Below are 20574 nucleotides of genomic sequence, written 5' to 3' on the forward strand. Positions count from 1 at the left end.
CTGTTCCTCACCCTTTGGAATTCATTTAGTGCTGCAATATCCTGTCTGTTTGCTTTAAATCTTTTTAGCAGCTGGTCTCTGAATTTCATATTATCTAATATCTCAGTATTCATCCAGGGTTCAGTTCTTCGTTTAATCCTAACCTCTTTAACTGGTGCAATATTATCAAGGATGGTAGTGAACATTGTTTTGAATTTTTCCCAGGCATCGTTTACGTCCGTGCAACTTGTTATCTCTGTCCAGTCACAATTGTGTAGCCTATTTACCAGTGTTTCTTTACTGTAGTTTCTAGTTGACCTCATTTTTATTGTCCTGTGTAGGCCTATCCTATCCCTAGTTATTTTCCTGGTGCAGTAAATGATGAAATGATCACTAAGACCTGTGGTAATGACGCCTGACTGACTAATGTTCTCAGAGCGGTTACAAAGTATGTGGTCAATTAGGGTGGCTGAGAACTGTGTGATCCGGGTTGGAGTATTAATTAGTTGAGTGTAACTATTTAATCCTAGAATTTGCTTATACCTTTTGCATAGCCCGTTATTTTGCTGCTGAAAACAGATATTAAAGTCGCCCAGTATTATTGTCTCGCAATTGTTTTCAACTCCGGACAAGACTCTGGAAAAGTCTTCTAAGAACTGGTCCTGGGTAGGAGGGCGGTAACTAGTTCCTACTAAGATGGGTTTGGTCTTAGGAAGCAGCACTTCAAACCATAGAATCTCCAGTTTATTGTTATTTAAATCAGGTCTTGGGTTGTAAGCTAAGTCATTTCTAATGTAGGCACATACTCCACCACCCTTTCTGTTCCTATCTAAGCGTTTTATATTGTAACCATCTATTTTGACCTCGTCGTCAGTCACCGTATCATCCAACCAAGATTCAGAGATGGTTATAACTGCCGCCCTAATTTTGTTAGCTAGAATCCTAATCTCTGCCAATTTAGGAAGAAGTGATCTTGCATTGACATGAATAAAGTGAAGGCCTGTTTTCATAAAACAATCATAATCATCAATATATGGCAATGGGTCATTTGTATTAAAATTAGGTAAATCAATGTCATCACTGCTAAAGGGTAACTGTGCCAAAGTGCATTTGTTACACACAAAATGAATTCTGGCACCGTTGCTATAATTGTACATACATCCATCATGCACCCACCCCTTACACATTTTACATAAGGTGCCTTTTCTGTTTTTCATGCGTACTTTAGTACAGTGTATGCACCTGTCTGGTAGTGTTTGAGATAATAATGGCTGTATTGTCTCACATTGACCTATGTATGCATTACATATGGAGTTAAGGTTATCATTCCTAGCTACTAGACCGTCATTATTGCCGTCATTTATCTGTCTGTTTTGCCTCTGCACAATAGTTTGAGGTCCTGGATTAATTTGGATATCACCACTTAAGAGCGCTACAATAAGAGCTGTGTGCCACTGTTTTTGTTTAGGTATGCGGTGTTGCCATACCTTGCGGCGATAGTGACATTTACTTTTCTGGTAGGATGGCAACTGTTGGGCTTTTACTGTCCAGGGCGCTGTTACTCCATTCATCTTTTCCAGCCCCCATGACTGATTACTTTCTTCATGGAATTGAAGAAGAAATATAAATATAATTATGGCAGCCTGTACCCCCCTAATGCCTGCCATTTTCACTCTTCGCTCTTTTACTCATATACAATAATATTTATTTCTCTTTTCCAGTCCCTAGTACACTTAGTATCTGCTTTAGCAATCACCACTGAATTACTAGTAAAATTTCCTCTTCAAAACCCTCTTCACTGCTCACTTTTCCCTGGTTTTATCCTTCCAAACCCCCCTCAGTTCCATTTATCGGGGGTTGTGTGGTGTTGTTGACTGCCTGACCTGTTTTGCTGACTCAGCCATTTTTAAAACACTGAGGGGAGTAACGCCACCTACAACCTGACTTTCCTTGAGTTTATAGATATATTTGGCGTTTTCTGCTATGATTCTCTCACTGTACACTGGTCAGCTGAATATAGGTCAGCTACTAAAACATTAACCTTGACTGTTTAACTATTCACTTCTTTCTCACGACTGGCACTGAGGGATATCCGACCTATAACCTTGGAGTTTTGTACTGTTGATTTGACGATGTCTCCTGTGTTTCCCTCTCGTTAGCACTGGTACAGGTGATATGATGGTGGTACAGATATGATGCTACTGTCAACAGATGAACGTCAGTATATTGAAGAGTATAAGCATAACCCCAGAAAGCTCTGGCAACAACTAAAACAGTTGGGGTATAGCCATAAGCCAGTAGATAGGTCTAACATAGTACTCACTATCGATAATGAGGTATGCCACGAAACATCTAAGGTGGCAAATTGCTTTAATTCCTACTACACATCTGTTGCATCAACACTAGTAAGTAAACTACCAGCTGCATCAAATACCTTTAACACAGACTCTGATAAGTTTCAAACATACTATACCAATAAAGGGGTAACCCCAAACAGTTGTCAACTAGTAAGTGTATCTCATGACTTTATTCAAAAAGAACTAAGCAGGTTAAACCCAACTAAGAGCACTGGCCCGGATAACATCCCGTCTAAGTTCCTAAAAGATGGTGCTTCTTAACTGTCAATCCCTATTGCTCACATAATATATCTATCAATCACCACTAATACAGTACCGGAGGGGTTCAAGGAGGCCAGAGTCACTCCTATCTTCAAGAAAAATAGTAGGTCTGATGTAAGCAACTATAGGCCTGTTAGTATACTCAGTATAATATCTAAAATTCTAGAGAGGGCGGTGTATTCTCAAGTAGTTAAGTACCTTAATGACAACAACATTCTCCATAGCTATCAATCGGGCTTTAGAAGATCCTACTCAACCGACACCTCCCTTATTAATCTGATGGATTACCTGAGAACTGAAATGTCAAAGGGGAACCTCATAGGCATGGTAACCTTAGGCCTGCAAAAAGCCTTCGATACTGTCAACCACAATATATTATGTAATAAACTTCAAGCTATCGGTATAGGTTCTGTAGACTGGTTTAAGTCCTACCTTAGCAACAGGAGACAAATAGTCAAAATCAACAAAACAGAATCAGAACCCCTGCCGATAACATGTGGAGTTCCCCAAGGTAGTATTCTGGGTCCCTTATTATTCTTATGTTATGTCAATGATATGCCTATCAGTGTCAAGTGCAAACTCCTACTGTATGCAGATGACAGTGCTCTGTTAGTGTCAGGTAAAGACCCACAAGATATTGCTAATGTTTTAACACTGGAACTGGAGTCCTGCAGCAAATGGTTAGTAGACAACAAACTATCATTACACCTAGGGAAAACTGAAGCCATTCTCTTTGGCACGAAACATAAACTGAGAAGGGTAAATAATTTTAATGTTCAATGTAATGGGGAGCCCATCACTTTGGTTTCATCAGTAAAATATTTGGGAATCCCCTTTGACCCATGCATGTCAGGAGAATTGATAGGGAACAGTGTAGTAAAGAAAGCGAATGCCAGACTGAAGTTCCTGTATAGACAAGCACAGTGTCTACCTACTGAGGCTCGCAGGACCCTATGTCTAGCCCTTATACAATGCCATATGGATTACGCTTGCTCTTCTTGGTACTCTGCCTTGACAAAAAAACTGAAAGATAGACTGCAAATCACCCAGAACAAAATCGTAAGATTCATCCTGGGGCTGGGACCAAGAGAACATGTAGGCCAGGATGAATTACAGCAGTTGGATATGCTGAATGTTGAAGACAGAGTAAAACAACTGAAGCTAAATCATGTTTATAAAATTGCTCACAAACAATGTCCAGAATATCTTGCTGTCAATTTTGTCAAGGTTGGGAACCAAAGCAATCATAGTACTAGGGGGAGAGAGCACAACTTTGTAGTACCCACAGTCAGTGGCCAGGCTTCAAACACCTTTTATTGTACAGCAATAAAGGAATGGAACAGACTACCCGCACATGTCAAAGCCAGTCATAGCGTGAACCAGTTCAAGAAGAGTGCCAAAAGGTGTCTGATGAATGTAGCTACAGAAAGGGAGGGGAATGATTTTCTATTTTTTAGCTAACATACGTGTAAATTTTACCTTATTCCTTGTAATGACCCTCGTATTGTAGATAGTCTTAATGACCTTGGTGTAGCAGATAGTCTTTTTAGTATGATAATAAGATGTTATCTTCATTGTAGAATAATAAGAAAATATTATAACCTTTATACTATAATAATAAGGTAAAAGGACCCCAATTGAAATAAGTCACTCTAGTAAGTAAGTAAGTAAATTTATTCAGGTATACACAATACAGTTACATAGAATTATCATGCATAGCAGCATATGTGTAGAGAACCTAGGATAACCCAAAAAAGTCAGACAGAGTGACTTATTTCCATTGGGGTCCTTTTACCTTATTATTATAATATAAATGTTATAATATTTTCTTATTATTCTATAATGAAGATAACATCTTATTATCATACTAAAAAGACTATCTACTACACGAGGGTCATTAAGACTATCTACAATACGAGGGTCATTAAGACTATCTACTACCCGAGGGTCATTACGACTATCTACAATACGAGGGTCATTACTAGGGATAAGGTAAAATTTACACGTATTTTAGCTAAAAAATAGAAAATCATTCCCCTCCCTTTCTGTTGCTTCATTCATCAGACACTTTTTGGCAGTCTTCTTGAACTGGTTCAAGCTATGACTGGCCTTGACATTTGTGGGTAGTCTGTTCCATTCCTTTATTGCTGTACAATAAAAGGTGTTTGAAGCCTGGCCACTGACTGTGGGTACTATAAAGTTGTGCTCTCTCCCCCTAGTACTATGATTGCTTTGGTTCCCAACCTTGACAAAATTGACAGCAAGATATTCTGGACACTGTTCGTGAGCAATTTTATAAACATGATTTAGCTTCAGTTGTTTTACTCTGTCTTCAACATTCAGCATATCCAACTGCTGTAATTCATCCTGGCCTACATGTTCTCTTGGTCCCAGCCCCAGGATGAATCTTACGATTTTGTTCTGGGTGATTTGCAGTCTATCTTTCAGTTTTTTTGTCAAGGCAGAGTACCAAGAAGAGCAAGCGTAATCCATATGGCATTGTATAAGGGCTAGACATAGGGTCCTGCGAGCCTCAGTAGGTAGACACTGTGCTTGTCTATACAGGAACTTCAGCCTGGCATTCGCTTTCTTTACTACACTGTTCCCTATCAATTCTCCTGACATGCATGGGTCAAAGGGGATTCCCAGATATTTAACTGATGAAACCAAAGTGATGGAGTCCCCATTACACTGAACATTAAAATTATTTACCCTTCTCAGTTTATGTTTCGTTCCAAAGAGAATGGCTTCAGTTTTCCCTAGGTGTAATGATAGTTTGTTGTCTACTAACCATTTGCTGCAGGACTCCAGTTCCAGTGTTAAAACATTAGCAATATCTTGTGGGTCTTTACCTGTCACTAACAGAGCACTGTCATCTGCATACAGTAGGAGTTTGCACTTGACACTGATAGGCATATCATTGACATAACATAAGAATAGTAAGGGACCCAGAATACTACCTTGGGGAACTCCACATGTTATCGGCAGGGGTTCTGATTCTGTTTTGTTGATTTTGACTATTTGTCTCCTGTTGCTAAGGTAGGACTTAAACCAGTCTACAGAACCTATACCGATAGCATGAAGTTTATTACATAATATATTGTGGTTGACAGTATCGAAGGCCTTTTGCAGGTCTAAGGTTACCATACCTATGAGGTTCCCTTTTGACATTTCAGTTCTCAGGTAATCCATCAGATTAATAAGGGAGGTATCGGTTGAGTAGGATCTTCTAAAGCCCGATTGATAGCTATGGAGAATGCTGTTGTCATTAAGGTACTTAACTACTTGAGAATACACCACCCTCTCCAGAATTTTAGATATTATACTGAGTATACTAACAGGTCTATAGTTGCTTACATCAGACCTATTATTTTTCTTGAAGATAGGAGTAACTCTGGCCTCCTTGAACCCCTCCGGTACGGTATTAGTGGTGATTGATAGATTTATTATGTGAGCAATAGGGATTGACAGTTCAGAAGCGCCATCTTTTAGGAACTTAGACGGGATGTTATCAGGGCCTGTGCTCTTAGTTGGGTTTAATCTGCTTAGTTCTTTTTGAATGAAGTCATGAGATACACTTACTAGTTGACAACTGTTTGGGGTTACCCCTTTATTGGTATAGTATGTTTGAAACTTATCAGAGTCTGTGTTAAAGGTATTTGATGCAGCTGGTAGTTTACTTACTAGTGTTGATGCAACAGATGTGTAGTAGGAATTAAAGCAATTTGCCACCTTAGATGTTTCGTGGCATACCTCATTATCGATAGTGAGTACTATGTTAGACCTATCTACTGGCTTATGGCTATACCCCAACTGTTTTAGTTGTTGCCAGAGCTTTCTGGGGTTATGCTTATATTCTTCAATTTTTGAGCAATAGTGCTTTGCCTTTGCTCCTTTTATAAGCCTCTGTACTCTGTTCCTCACCCTTTGGAATTCATTTAGTGCTGCAATATCCTGTCTGTTTGCTTTAAATCTTTTTAGCAGCTGGTCTCTGAATTTCATATTATCTAATATCTCAGTAGTCATCCAGGGTTCAGTTCTTCGTTTAATCCTAACCTCTTTAACTGGTGCAATATTATTAAGAATGGTAGTGAACATTGTTTTGAATTTTTCCCAGGCATCGTTTACGTCCGTGCAACTTGTTATCTCTGTCCAGTCACAATTGTGTAGCCTATTTACCAGTGTTTCTTTACTGTAGTTTCTAGTTGACCTCATTTTTATAGTCCTGTGTAGGCCTATCCTATCCCTAGTGATTTTCCTGGTGCAGTAAATGATGAAATGATCACTAAGACCTGTGGTAATGACGCCTGACTGACTAATGTTCTCAGCGCGGTTGCAAAGTATGTGGTCAATTAGGGTGGCTGAGAACTGTGTGATCCGGGTTGGTTTATTAATTAGTTGGGTGTAGCTATTTAATCCTAGAATTTGCTTATACCTTTTGCATAGCCCGTTATTTTGTTGCTGAAAACAGATATTGAAGTCGCCCAGTATTATTGTTTCGCAATTGCTTTCAACTCCGGACAAGACTCTGGAAAAGTCTTCTAAGAACTGGTCCTGGGTAGGAGGGCGGTAACTAGTTCCTACTAAGATGGGTTTGGTCTTGGGAAGCAGCACTTCAAACCATAGAATCTCCAGTTTATTGTTATTTAAATCAGGTCTTGGGTTGTAAGCTAAGTCATTTCTATAATTTCCTCACTAACAGAACACAGAGAGTAGTCGTCAACAGAGTAAAGTCCGAGGCAGCTACGGTGAAAAGCTCTGTTCCACAAGGCACAGTACTAGCTCCCATCTTGTTCCTCATCCTCATATCCGACATAGACAAGGATGTCAGCCACAGCACCGTGTCTTCCTTTGCAGATGACACCCGAATCTGCATGACAGTGTCTTCCATTGCAGACACTGCAATGCTCCAGGCGGACATCAACCAAATCTTTCAGTGGGCTGCAGAAAACAATATGAAGTTCAACGATGAGAAATTTCAATTACTCAGATATGGTAAACATGAGGAAATTAAATCTTCATCAGAGTACAAAACAAATTCTGGCCACAAAATAGAGCGAAACACCAACGTCAAAGACCTGGGAGTGATTATGTCGGAGGATCTCACCTTCAAGGACCATAACATTGTATCAATCGCATCTGCTAGAAAAATGACAGGATGGATAATGAGAACCTTCAAAACTAGGGAGGCCAAGCCCATGATGACACTCTTCAGGTCACTTGTTCTATCTAGGCTGGAATATTGCTGCACTCTAACAGCACCTTTCAAGGCAGGTGAAATTGCCGACCTAGAAAATGTACAGAGAACTTTCACGGCGCGCATAACGGAGATAAAACACCTCAATTACTGGGAGCGCTTGAGGTTTCTAAACCTGTATTCCCTGGAACGCAGGAGGGAGAGATACATGATTATATACACCTGGAAAATCCTAGAGGGACTAGTACCGAACTTGCACACGAAAATCACTCACTACGAAAGCAAAAGACTTGGCAGACGATGCACCATCCCCCCAATGAAAAGCAGGGGTGTCACTAGCACGTTAAGAGACCATACAATAAGTGTCAGGGGCCCGAGACTATTCAACTGCCTCCCAGCACACATAAGGGGGATTACCAACACACCCCTGGCAGTCTTCAAGCTGGCACTGGACAAGCACCTAAAGTCAGTTCCTGATCAGCCGGGCTGTGGCTCGTACGTTGGTTTGCGTGCAGCCAGCAGCAACAGCTTGGTTGATCAGGCGCTGATCCACCAGGAGGCCTGGTCACAGACCGGGCCGCGGGGGCATTGACCCCCGAAACTCTCTCCAGGTAAACTCCAGGTAATGTAGGCACATACTCCACCGCCCTTTCTGTTCCTATCTAAGCGTTTTATATTGTAACCTTCTATTTTGACCTCGTCGTCAGTCACCGTATCATCCAACCAAGATTCAGAGATGGTTATAACTGCCGCCCTAATTTTGTTAGCTAGAATCCTAATCTCTGCCAATTTAGGAAGAAGTGATCTTGCATTGACATGAATAAAGTGAAGGCCTGTTTTCATAAAACAATCATAATCATCAATATATGGCAATGGGTCATTTGTATTAAAATTAGGTAAATCAATGTCATCACTGCTAAAGGGTAACTGTGCCAAAGTGCATTTGTTACACACAAAATGAATTCTGGCACCGTTGCTATAATTGTACATACATCCATCATGCACCCACCCCTTACACATTTTACATAAGGTGCCTTTTCTGTTTTTCATGCGTACTTTAGTACAGTGTATGCATCTGTTTGGTAGTGTTTGAGATAATAATGGCTGTATTGTCTCACATTGACCTATGTATGCATTACATATGGAGTTAAGGTTATCATCCCTAGCTACTAGACCGTCATTATTGCCGTCATTTATCTGTCTGTTTTGCCTCTGCACAATAGTTTGAGGTCCTGGATTAATTTGGATATCACCACTTAAGAGCGCTACAATAAGAGCTGTGTGCCATTGTTTTTGTTTAGGTATGCGGTGTTGCCATACCTTGCGGCGATAGTGAGGTTTACTTTTCTGGTAGGATGGCAACTGTTGGGCTTTTACTGTCCAGGGCGCTGTTACTCCATTCACCTTTTCCAACCCCCATGACTGATTTCTTTCTTCATGGAATTGAAGAAGAAATATAAATATAATTATGGCAGCCTGTACTCCTCTAATGCCTGCCATTTTCACTCTTCGCTCTTTTACTCATATACAATAATATTTATTTCTCTTTTCCAGTCCCTAGTACACTTAGTATCTGCTTTAATTACACTGAATTACTAGTAAAATTTCCTCTTCAGAACCCTCTTCACTGCTCACTTTTCCCTTAACTTCACAACACCCTTACATTTAACCCCTTATTCACCCTCCCTTACCCACCTCACTTCACAGTCTGGCTTCACCAATTAACTTCTAACTCCTTTCCATTCTGGTAGACCAGAAAGGTTTAATCAATGGTTTTATCCTTCCAAATCCCCCTCAATTCCATTTATCGGGGGTTGTGTGGTGTTGTTGTCTCCTGACCTGTTTTGCTGACTCAGCCATTTTTAAAACACTGAGGGGAGTAACACCACCTGACTTTCCTTGAGTTTATAGATATATTTGGCTTTTTCTGCTATGATTCTCTCACTGTACACTGGTCAGCTGAATATAGGTCAGCTACTAAAACATTAACCTTGACTATTTAACTATTCACTTCTTTCCCACGACTGGCACTGAGGGATAACCGTCCTATACCTTGGAGTTTTGTACTGTTGATTTGACGATGTCTCCTGTGTTTCCCTCTCGTTAGCACTGGTACAGGTGATATGATGGTGGTACAGATATGATGCTACTGTCAACAGATGAACTTTTTTGGGTTATCCTAGGTTCTCTACACATATGCTGCTATGTATGATAATTCTATGTAACTGTATTTGTGTATACCTGAATAAACTTACTTACTTACTTACTTACTTAGTAAAGATGAGAATTTCACTTCGCTAGTTGTACGTCTGGCAGTAGCGGCTGTTTGGATGTGTGTGTGTGTGTGTGTGTGTGTGTGTGTGTGTGTGTGTGTGTGTGTATGTGTGTGTGTGTGTGTGTGTGTGTGTGTGTGTGCGTGTGTGCGTGTGTGTGTGTGTGTGTGTGTGTGTGTGTGTGTGTGTGTGTGTTACTGGTGCGTGGTAGACTCAACACAGCAGTGCACCACGCGGTTGCTTAGTGAGTGGAGGTACACACTCTTCCTCCCCCATACCAGTGTTGTGTTGGCAGGACTCTTTAGGGGGAGGGGGGGGATCGATCTTGACAGTGATAAAACTACATAGCTTGTCACGGCCATGTTATCTTACCTAGTACTCTTGTTTACTGCCAAGGCCACAATGTTTTATTATGGTTGAATCAACCAGGCAAATTATATGCGATGATGGCACGAAGTATAAGACGTGGCACCGGGATATCTCTGTCTCAAGATTAAATGGGAACTTTTAAAGCATCCGTGGTTATACCATCATTCTGTGAAAGAAGTGATTCTGCCTATTGTACACAAAGGAACTTTTGATGGGTGTAGCGTTTGGGTATCCTTAGTGACTTACCTTTTCTGAGTATTATAAGTTACTTGTCTATATTGATGGCTAGGATTCAAACGAACCACAGTTTTTGTTATATTATCAGTTGGTAACTAAACATGCTACCGTTCATTCATTGCTTATTAAACGTAGCAATATGATTACAGTTATAAATAACAAAAAGGCACAATACCGTGACTGGAACGATACACAAATAACCCGCACATAAAAGAGAGAAGCTTACGACGACGTTTCGACGACGTTAGTGTGACTTTGTCAATGGTCCAAGTCGGACCGAAACGTCGTCGTAAGCTTCTCTCTTTTATGTGCGGGTTATTTGTGTATGATTACAGTTAGTTGCACATTTGTCATTCCAGTTTATTTACCCGGACGTAATAGTCAAAGACGGCAAGGAAAGCTTTTATTATGCAGTTCCTGCAAAGGAGACTCCTTCCAGCAGGTGAGGGGCTCTTAATTTAAGGAATTGTACCTGTGCTTCAATTTCTTGAATCAAGCCGGAATGCCGTCCATTTCCTCAGGCGTTTCATAAACCCCCACAGGTTTAATGCTCCCTATTAATACTAATTTTATTATTCGATAGTTCACTCAGTGAAGTTTTATCGAGTAATTATTTAAAATAAAATTTATTGGGCACTACAGAATTACAAGTTATCATTGAAGACTAATGGTCCAAGTTAGATATTTTAATTTTCAGTTGTAGATGTATTATATGAATTGCATTTAATATTTGAATCACTACCGTAGCCTTGTTTATCTGTCTGGCATAAATGTGTGACATTAAAATATTGTGTTACAAGGGTATGTGTGGTAAGATTAAATAAAAAATATATCCAGATATGTTTATTTACCTGTCAATTTATTTTATACTAAGTTGAAATATGAAAAAAAAGCCCATTTTTCTCGCCTTGCCGGAACCTAGTCCCCAATCGAAAACTGTTTTAATTTTAAAAAGGACATTTAATAGGCTCACACCATACATGAATATACTTGTATTATTTAAATAAAGCAAATATTATTTTAAAATATTTTTGGCAGTATTTGGAGTGATTAATGGATCAGGTACATATTGCAGTCCATGAAAGGTTCTTTATATAATTCTTGTTGGTAGTTCCAGCAGTTGTACGAAATATTGCAATATAAAACACATGCTTTATTCAGATTTTATGCATTGATAGTTATGTATTGCTCAAATTCTGGAACAAATGGCAGTTTTAATATGTACGTTGAGGGAAAAATCGAGGAGTTTTGTGTTAGTACCGTACAAATATTTATATAATATAAAATTGCAAAGGTATTACCATGTTAGACCTATTAATGTCTGTGTTGTCACTAATGTGCAACATTATATTAGCAGTGTTGTACATACTTGGAATTTCTCCTATTTTCATTCACTTATGGAATTTGTGCATGGGGCTCAACAACAATAAACCATCTCAGACCACTAATCACCCAACAAAAGGCTGCAGTCAGAATGATAACAAATTCCCACTACAGACAACACACTCCACCAATATTCAAAACTCTAAACCTACTCACAATACAAAACATCCATACTTATTACTGCACCTACTACATACATAGAACACTTAACTCTGACATAAACCCTCCCCTCAAACATCTCCTTACCAACCTTAACAGAACACATGACCATAACACAAGACACAGATCACTCTTTGATGTTCCTCGTGTCCATCTCACGCTATGCAAAAACTCAATGCACATAAAAGGCCCTAAAATTTGGAATTCATTACCTGTGAATATAAAAGAAACACTGTCTGTTTATAAATTCAAGTCTCTCCTCAAAAATCACTTACTCACCCACAACTAAATAAATACTGAATAATTGTATCTCATAAATTGTATCTCATATATGTATCATTATTGTATCTCATAAATGTCAACCTGTGACCCAATCAAACTTTGTTACTATTTAACTTCATTACCTAACAGAATACTCCATTCTACTGATTACACAGCAACACAGTAAATGACCATATGACCTGTCTTTGTAATACTCATTTGTACTAAATTGTTATCTGTTTTACAATAATATCATTGCTTATTTAATCTTAAGTTAATTTTAAGCCTGCCCATAATGCTGTGCATACAAGGGGCTTTGGCATGCTGCACTTTAAAAATTGTATTCCTTGTACTTCTCTGTATCATGTTCAAATTAATAAATAAATAAATAAATACGTGTCAGTCCTGTTGTTATAGTCACCCCAAGTGTTTTCGTAAAAGATGCAAACATTTATTTTGAAATAATAGAAGTTTTGAGTCCAGTTGTGTAATATAGTTTTGATGTTCTCGTGAAGTTAATAATGTTCAAAGTGGTGATTTAACTAGTAAAAAGATATATCAACAAACATGGTCAATCTGCAGAATGTACAGTTTTGGCCTAAAGAATCAAGGCTATTGCTAAAAGAAGAAAAAAGAGCTGTTTGATGGAAATTCATATTTCTTGACTGGAATTGCCCATGTGGTGAACATTTTACTTGATGTTATGGGACAATCTCATTTTCTTGTGGTACATCTGAAGACACGAGTGACATTGAGAAATACATAATCTTAGTTGAAAATGTGCAGTGTGTAAGAGGACTTTGGTCTGAAGATAGGAGGACAGATAATTTTCGCAAAAATGTCAACCAATGTAATATGTGAAAATGAAATGTTGAAGCGCAAAGTTTATAAGATAGAATTAGACAATATTGCTCAGCAGAAGCGCCTTCAGCAACTGGAAAAGATGGTAATGGAGTTGACGTGTAATAGAGCTTCATCGCATGTCTTAGACAGCCACCACCACCCTCCCTTCAATAAGTCTCTCAGCAAGGATAAGTGTGTGGAGATAACTGAGGGAATAAGTGAGAAGGAAAAGCTATTTGGGAGAGCCAGTGAAGAGTTTGAACAAGAGTGCATGAATAATAGTGACCAGTTGTCAGGAGATGTGGCAAGTCTCATGGAAGAGTTTGACAGAAAAGGTAGAGAAAATGGAATTATATATGGCATGGCTATCAGTAGTAGTGTTGCTGACTCGGAAGATTTAGCAGAAACTAGAAGTATGGATAACATGACCACACTGTACCCCACCCCATCAGATTCATATGCTGAGAATGTGTGCAGATCTCCCTTACCATCTCTTCTCACGCCTTCATATCACCAGTCTGAAAACTCAAACATTAATAATTATTCTTATGATAGTGAGCCTTTGATCTCACCCCAGTTGTGCTTAACTACACCTGTCCTCCTTACTACTGAGGCTTTAAGAGAAGTTGAAAAGCACCAGGATCTTTATCAGGAAAATTTTAATTGTGAGAAAAAAATCAATGAGCAAATACCATGTATTTGTAGTGACACTAAGAGCTTTGAATTACCCACTTCTACCTTGGAGGGTAAACCCGTCAAGAAGCCAGCTGTGACCCTTGCGTTGGGCAGTAAAGTTACCCCATTCTCCAACCTCCTCGCGGGCTTGCGCCAGGCATCTAACCAAGTCCAGCATAATGGTTTTACTAAGAATTATTGCCTTACAAAGGGAGATAAATTTGTAAATTCACTCCATGACACAGTGTCCAAGAACCTGCATTTTGTTCGGCCATCTGGTTTTAGCAGTCCGAGCAGCAGTGTGTCTGGTCGCATTTGCAAGTGGAATCACTCCCTCAGGCTTCCACTGCTTTCCCCATTAACAGGAAGCCATTGCAGTGACCTGGAAACACATGTGAGTTTTTTTTATAAGTCTTTCAGTTTTATGCTGATGCATTTTTAAATATTTTCTTCTTAAATACTCCCTTAAATGTTTTTACTATCTTTTACAAAGTGAAGTTCATTAAATAATAAGTAAAAGTGGGATGATTTGGAAGTTACTTTGTTTTAATGGTTATCTGGAAGCTGCCTCATACAGTAAGTTTTCATTTATTGTTTTTACTACAGTATCTCCAAGGTCACCTTTGCATATGGAAACCCTTTTCGATATTCAATGTTCTTTAAACTTAATATGTTCTTTTAAGCTCCTGAGGTGTGTTATCCAGCATTTTGTTGTGCTTCCCTATGCTTGAGTCTGCATGCATGCATGTTTGTGTGTTGGGTTGAAATTGTTTATTTGAAGGTATTCTTATACTGTATATGTAAATGGCATGTGTTGCTTTTTAAGACTGAGTTGCCAAACAAGTCAAATTTTGTTTAAAATGGATTATTTCTGCTCTATTGATTTCCATACATATTTACATAAATGAAATTCAGCTTTGTTTGTACCAAAACTAATTTGGCAACCTGACCTGTCTTAATTTTACTAAAAAAGTTTTGTGCCCTTGTACAGAATAGTTGTACTGGACACACAAGATTTGCCCAGATTAATTTGTATTCATCATGAATACAGTATACAGTGGACCCCTGCATACCGTTGGCATCATATAACGTTTAATCCGCATACCGATACATTTTATCGCTAAAATTTTGCCTCGCATACCGCTTAAAAACCCGCTCGCCGCTTAAAAACCCGCTCACCGCTGTTCGTCCAAGACGCGTCCAATGTGCGCCTTAGCCAGCCTCACATGTTCCGCCAGTGGCATTGTTTACCAGCCAGCCTCCGCGGTAGCATCCAAGCATACATTCGTAACATTTCGTATTATTACAGTGTTTTTGGTGATTTTATCTGGAAAATAAGTGACCATGGGCCCCATGAAAGCTTCTAGTGCCAACCCTACAGCAATAAGGGTGAGAATTACTATATAGATGAAGAAAAAGATCATTGATAAGTGTGAAAGTGGAGTGCGTGTCTCTGAGCTGGCCAGGTTGTATAATGAACCCCAATCAACCATCGCTACTATTGGTGGTACAGCTGCTGCTGCTGTAGCATCGTCTGCTGCTGCTGTAGCATCGTCTGCTGCTGCTGTAGCACTGTCAGCTGCTGCTGCTGCTGTAGCATCGTCTGCTGCTGCTGTAGCACTGTTGTTGGTGTGGCTTATTGAGAATATACCAAGAAACAATTAACCCCAGAGGATTTTCCACCCAGGATAACCCAAAAAAGTCAGTGTCATCGAAGACTGTCTAACTTATTTCCATTGGGGTCCTTAATCTTGTCTCCCAGGATGCAACCCACACCAGTCGACTAACACCCAGGTGAACAGGGAAAAATGCCTGGAACTAGTGCTCATATTGGTGAATTTAAAGCCAGCAAAGGTTGGTTTGAGAGATTTAAGAATCGTAGTGACATACACAGTGTGATAAGGCCTGTTCTGGAAGAAAATGCCAAACAGGACCTACAGTACTCAGGAGGAAAAGGCACTCCCAGGACACAGTGTCTCATCAGTCATTGCTGCATCTTCAATAAAGGTAAGTGTCATTTATTCTTCATTTAGTAGACTAGTACATGCACAATATATACTGTGCATGTACTACTCTACTATTGTGCATGTATCCTTCTCTTTGTGTGTAGGAAAATGTATATATATGACTGCCTCACACAGCTACAGTGTGAAGCACCACTGGTGCATACCGATTATTTCGCATACCAATGAGCCCTCTTGCACGGATTAAAATCGGTATGCGGGGGTCCACTGTATATACTGTTATGGCTTGTTTAACAAAGTTTCTTTCTGTATAAATGTTTAGGAAGCATGGCCTTGATACAGCTTTATTTATAAGGTTTATATGTAACACTAATTGCTTGTTTTTTTGGATTTTTTTTTTTTAATTTTTTTTTGCCCATTTATTAAAGATTTTATAAGTTTTAATTAGCTTATTCTTATTTTCATCAAGTAGTAGTAAATAGTATAATGTTCCTCTGTAATATTTAATTCCATAACTTGTTTCAGGCTTCTGATCTAAAGTTATATATGTTCAGTATTACCCTTTTCATCAAGACCTTGACTTGTTTTAGACTATAGTGATCTGAGTGAGCTAACCAGTTCATTGTGTGTGTATCCAAGGATGACTTAGTGGTAGCATCTTAATCTAACAATTGTTAACTCCTCCCTTTGCAGGCATCAGATGGGGAATTCTTTACTGAGTTGATGTTCAATCTAGCTGAGATGGAAGATACGGAGGTATATTGTTGGTTGCAATGTTTCTAGGTGGTATCACGTACTTATCATTTTTCATTTATTTGCATTAGGCCTGTTCACTGTCTTGCCTGAGTTGTAAGCAACAGCCTTGAGGTGTTCACATAAACTGGTGCAATGTGTTTTATTGGTATGTCCAAGAGTTGAAAAGTCCTTGTGGGGAGATAAGATCTTTAATTATTTAATACTACTGTATAGGTGCATGTGTAAACATTTTTTTAAGTTACTGTCCCCAGATAGAAATTGGGTATTTTGTTTAATAATGCAGTTACACACTATTTTTATACTGTATATTAAAGAGTTCAAATCTGAGAAAGATTATTGATGTAGGATATGCTAAATTTTCTGGAATAGTGGTCATAGTAGTCAATGGTAAGTTAGGCTAGAAAATTATTTGCTGTAGGCTTATAGGTAATTAATATTTGAGGAAGGCATGGCATAAAATGTTTAGGTGTAATGTTTTTCAAGTGTTAGGTTAGTGCACTTTGATTGGATAACTGAAACAGTATATTATTAAAGTGTTTAAAGAATGAAAATAGCTGTGTATAACAAAAAAGAAAAACAGGAAGATTGAAGTCATATGAATAGATTTATAATGAAAATGTGGTATACTGCTCACCTTTGTACTGGAGATGGTGGAAGTAGTTAATATTATATAACTGAACTGAAACAAGTACAGTAATTAATGTGATGATTACATAACTGCATAATAGCTAATGACATTGTGCATTTAGTTAATAATAAGTAGTTATGTATATACCATTATTCATTGATTAATTTCATATTGAGAATAAATGAATCTTTTAACAAGGAAAACAAATCAGCATAATTACACCTGTTAAAATCTGGTCATACCTCATTATGGTGAGAGTTAACTGGTACCTTGCTTGCTTTTGTTGAAGATGCCGTGTGACGTGGTGTGATATTAGGTCTGTCTTTGTTAAATAAGGTTTTTCTAAATTAATGGGGACAATAATAGAATTGAATTATGTTGCTATATTTGAACTTTGATATTCCCTCTTTTCCTGCCATAACTTATCTTTCAACATTATTGCTACTCCTTCCTTAGCTGTAACTTTATTAGAAACTCCTGACTTAATCCCATTTATTTCTCCAAACTGAAACTCTCCTACCCCCTTCAGCTTTGTTTCACTTAGAGCCAGGACATCCGCCTTATTTTCATTTTTAATTCAAGGATTATGTGGAGTAAAATAAGGGTTGGATGTGAAAAGTGGGTCATCGTAAGTGTTTATGCACCTGGAGAAGTGAGAAGTGTAGAGGAGAGTGAGTGAGTGAGTTTGGAAAATGTAGAGTGAGTGCATGGGGAGTTTTGAACAAAATGAGAGAGTACAGTGGACCCCCGGTTAACGATTTTAATCCGTGCAAGAGGGCTCATCGTTATGCGAAATAATCGTTATGCGAATGAATTTTCCCCATAAGAAATAATGGAAATAAAATTAATCCGTGCAAGACGCCCAAAAGTATGAAAAAAATTTTTTTTTACCACATGAAATGTTAATTTTAATACACACAAACTGAAAAAGGCATGCACAATTACATGACACTTACTTTTATTGAAGATCTGGTGATGATTGATGGGATGGGAGGAGGGGAGAGCATTATCTTCTTACTGTTTAGAAGGGGAATCCCCTTCCATTAGGACTTGAGGTAGCAAGTCCTTTTCTGGGGTTACTTCCCTTCTTCTTTTAATGCCACTAGGACCAGCTTGAGAGTCACTGGACCTCTGTCGCACAACAAATCTGTCCATAGAGCTCTGTACCTCCCGTTCCTTCAAGACTTTCCTAAAATGGGCCATAACATTGTCATTGAAATAGTCACAAGCACGGCTTGCAACAGCTGTGTCAGGGTGATTTTCATCTATAAAGGTTTGCAGTTCAACCCACTCTGCACACATTTCCTTAATCTTTGAAGTAGGCACAATGGATTCCACAACTGGCATAGGCTTCTCAGGGTTAGCCCCAAACCCTTCAAAATCTTTCTTAATTTCCATACTAATTCTCACCCTTTTTACCACAGGGTTGGCACTAGAAGCTTTCTTGGGGCCCATGGTCACTTATTTTCCAGAAACAGCACCGAAAATACTGTAATAATACGAAATATTCCGAGTGTATGCTTGGATGTTACCGCGGAGGCTGGCTGGTAAACAATGGGACGGAGCGGCACATGTGAGGCTGGCTGAGGGCACATTGGACGCGTCTCGGACGAAAATCGGTATGCGGGTTTTTAATCGGTATGCGCGGCAAAAATTTTGCGATAAAAGTAATCGTTATGCGGAAAAATCGCTATGCGATGCCATCGTTATGCGGGGGTCCACTGTACTTGTGGTTGAGGATCCAAATGCTGAAGTGGGTAAAATTGTTGTGGAGGGAGTAGTAGGTAAGTTTGGGGTACCAGGGATAAATGAAAATGGGTGCCTTTAGTTGAACTATGGGTAGAAAGAGGTTTGGTAATAAGTAATACATATGAAAAAGAGGATAAGTATACAAGATATAATATAGCACATAATGAAGGTAGTTTGTTAGATTATGTATTGGTGGATAAACGGTTGATGGGTATGCTTCAGGATGTGCATGTTTATAGAGGGGTAACAGATATATTGGATCATTATTTAGTTGTAGCTAGTTAGAGTAAGAGGTAGATATACCTTTGATATACCTTGGAAGAGTTTCGAGAGTTAATCTACTCCCTGAGCCCAGCCATGGGCCAGGATCATCTGGTGCTTGCTTGGTCAACCAGACTGTTGCTGCTGGAGGCCTGCTGCCCCACATATCCATCACAGCCTGGTTGATCTGGTATCTGGTGAAGATAGTTGTCCAGTTTCCTCTTGAAGGCTTCTACACTTGTTCCAGCTGTGTTTCTGATATCTTCTGGTAAGATGTTGAATAGTCTGGGACCCCAGATGTTGATACAGTGTTCCCTTATTGTCCCCACTGCACCCATGCTCCTCACTGGGTTTATTTTACACTTCCTCCCAAATCTCTCACTCCGGCATGTTGTTATGGCAGTGTGCAGATTTGGGACCAGGCCCTCGAGTACTTTCCAGGTATATGTATTATCACGTATCTCTCTCTACTCCGCTCCAATGAATACATGTTCAAGACCTGCAGGCGTTCCCAGTAATTTAGGTGCTTTACAGGCTCATTGTGAGCCGTAAGCAATCTTTGTATTTGTTCCAGCTCCGATATTTCTCCTGCTTTGAACGGGACCATCAGCACTGAACAATATTCTAAGTGAGGGAGCACTGGCGATTTGAAGAGTGTCACCATTGGTATTATTTCCCTTGTTCTGAAAGTTCTCAATACCCACCCCATCATCTTCCTGGTTGTCATGATCTTTGTCTTGTTGTGGTCTTTAACCCGTAAATGGTCCAAGCAGATCTACGTTCATATGCGTAGTGCTCCAAAAGTAGATTACGTTTTTTTTACATATTTTCAAATACACCTACCATCCGACTTATGACCGAGTTCGGTTCCGAGAAACCGGTCGTAAGTCGAAATGGTCGTAAGTCGAACTTTACTACTGGATATCAACAAAACATTTTTGTAATGACTTTATTTTATTGTTTTATTTTGGTATTTCATGTTTTACTTTACTTTTTATGTTGTTAGTACTGTATTTTATACTGTAAGGTTTAGGATAAACACTGTGTAGAACACAAATAGTTGTTTATTTCCCAGAAATTTGGCATAAAAAACACGGTCGTAAGTCGAGTGGTCATAAGTCGAGCAGGTCATAAGTCGGATGGTAGGTGTATAAAAAAAAAAAATCAAAGGTTTTTTACACGTTTTCAAATGTAAAAAAAAAAAAAAAGATCTACTTTTTTT

General features: G+C 39.0%; 1 protein-coding gene across 9 annotated transcripts in view; it reads left to right on the forward strand.

Moving 5' to 3' along the window:
* The window catches only part of LOC128691620 (peptidyl-prolyl cis-trans isomerase G), a 185328-nt gene that overhangs the window by 69392 nt on the left and 95362 nt on the right, over positions 1-20574 (forward strand). For 4 of the 9 annotated variants that reach the window (XM_070088783.1, XM_070088779.1, XM_070088780.1 and 1 more), the window contains one exon: positions 16652-16714. The exons of 2 other annotated variants lie outside the window; for them this stretch is intronic. In XM_070088783.1, coding sequence (XP_069944884.1) covers positions 16652-16714 — 63 coding nt within the window. Of the gene's footprint in view, positions 1-10286; positions 11116-11138; positions 14389-16651; positions 16715-20574 lie in introns of those variants that run through there. 3 more of the 9 variants (XM_070088777.1, XM_070088785.1, XM_070088778.1) reach the window with 3 other exon arrangements.

The sequence above is a fragment of the Cherax quadricarinatus genome, chromosome 26 (assembly GCF_038502225.1).
Source record: "Cherax quadricarinatus isolate ZL_2023a chromosome 26, ASM3850222v1, whole genome shotgun sequence".
NCBI lineage: Eukaryota > Metazoa > Arthropoda > Malacostraca > Decapoda > Parastacidae > Cherax > Cherax quadricarinatus.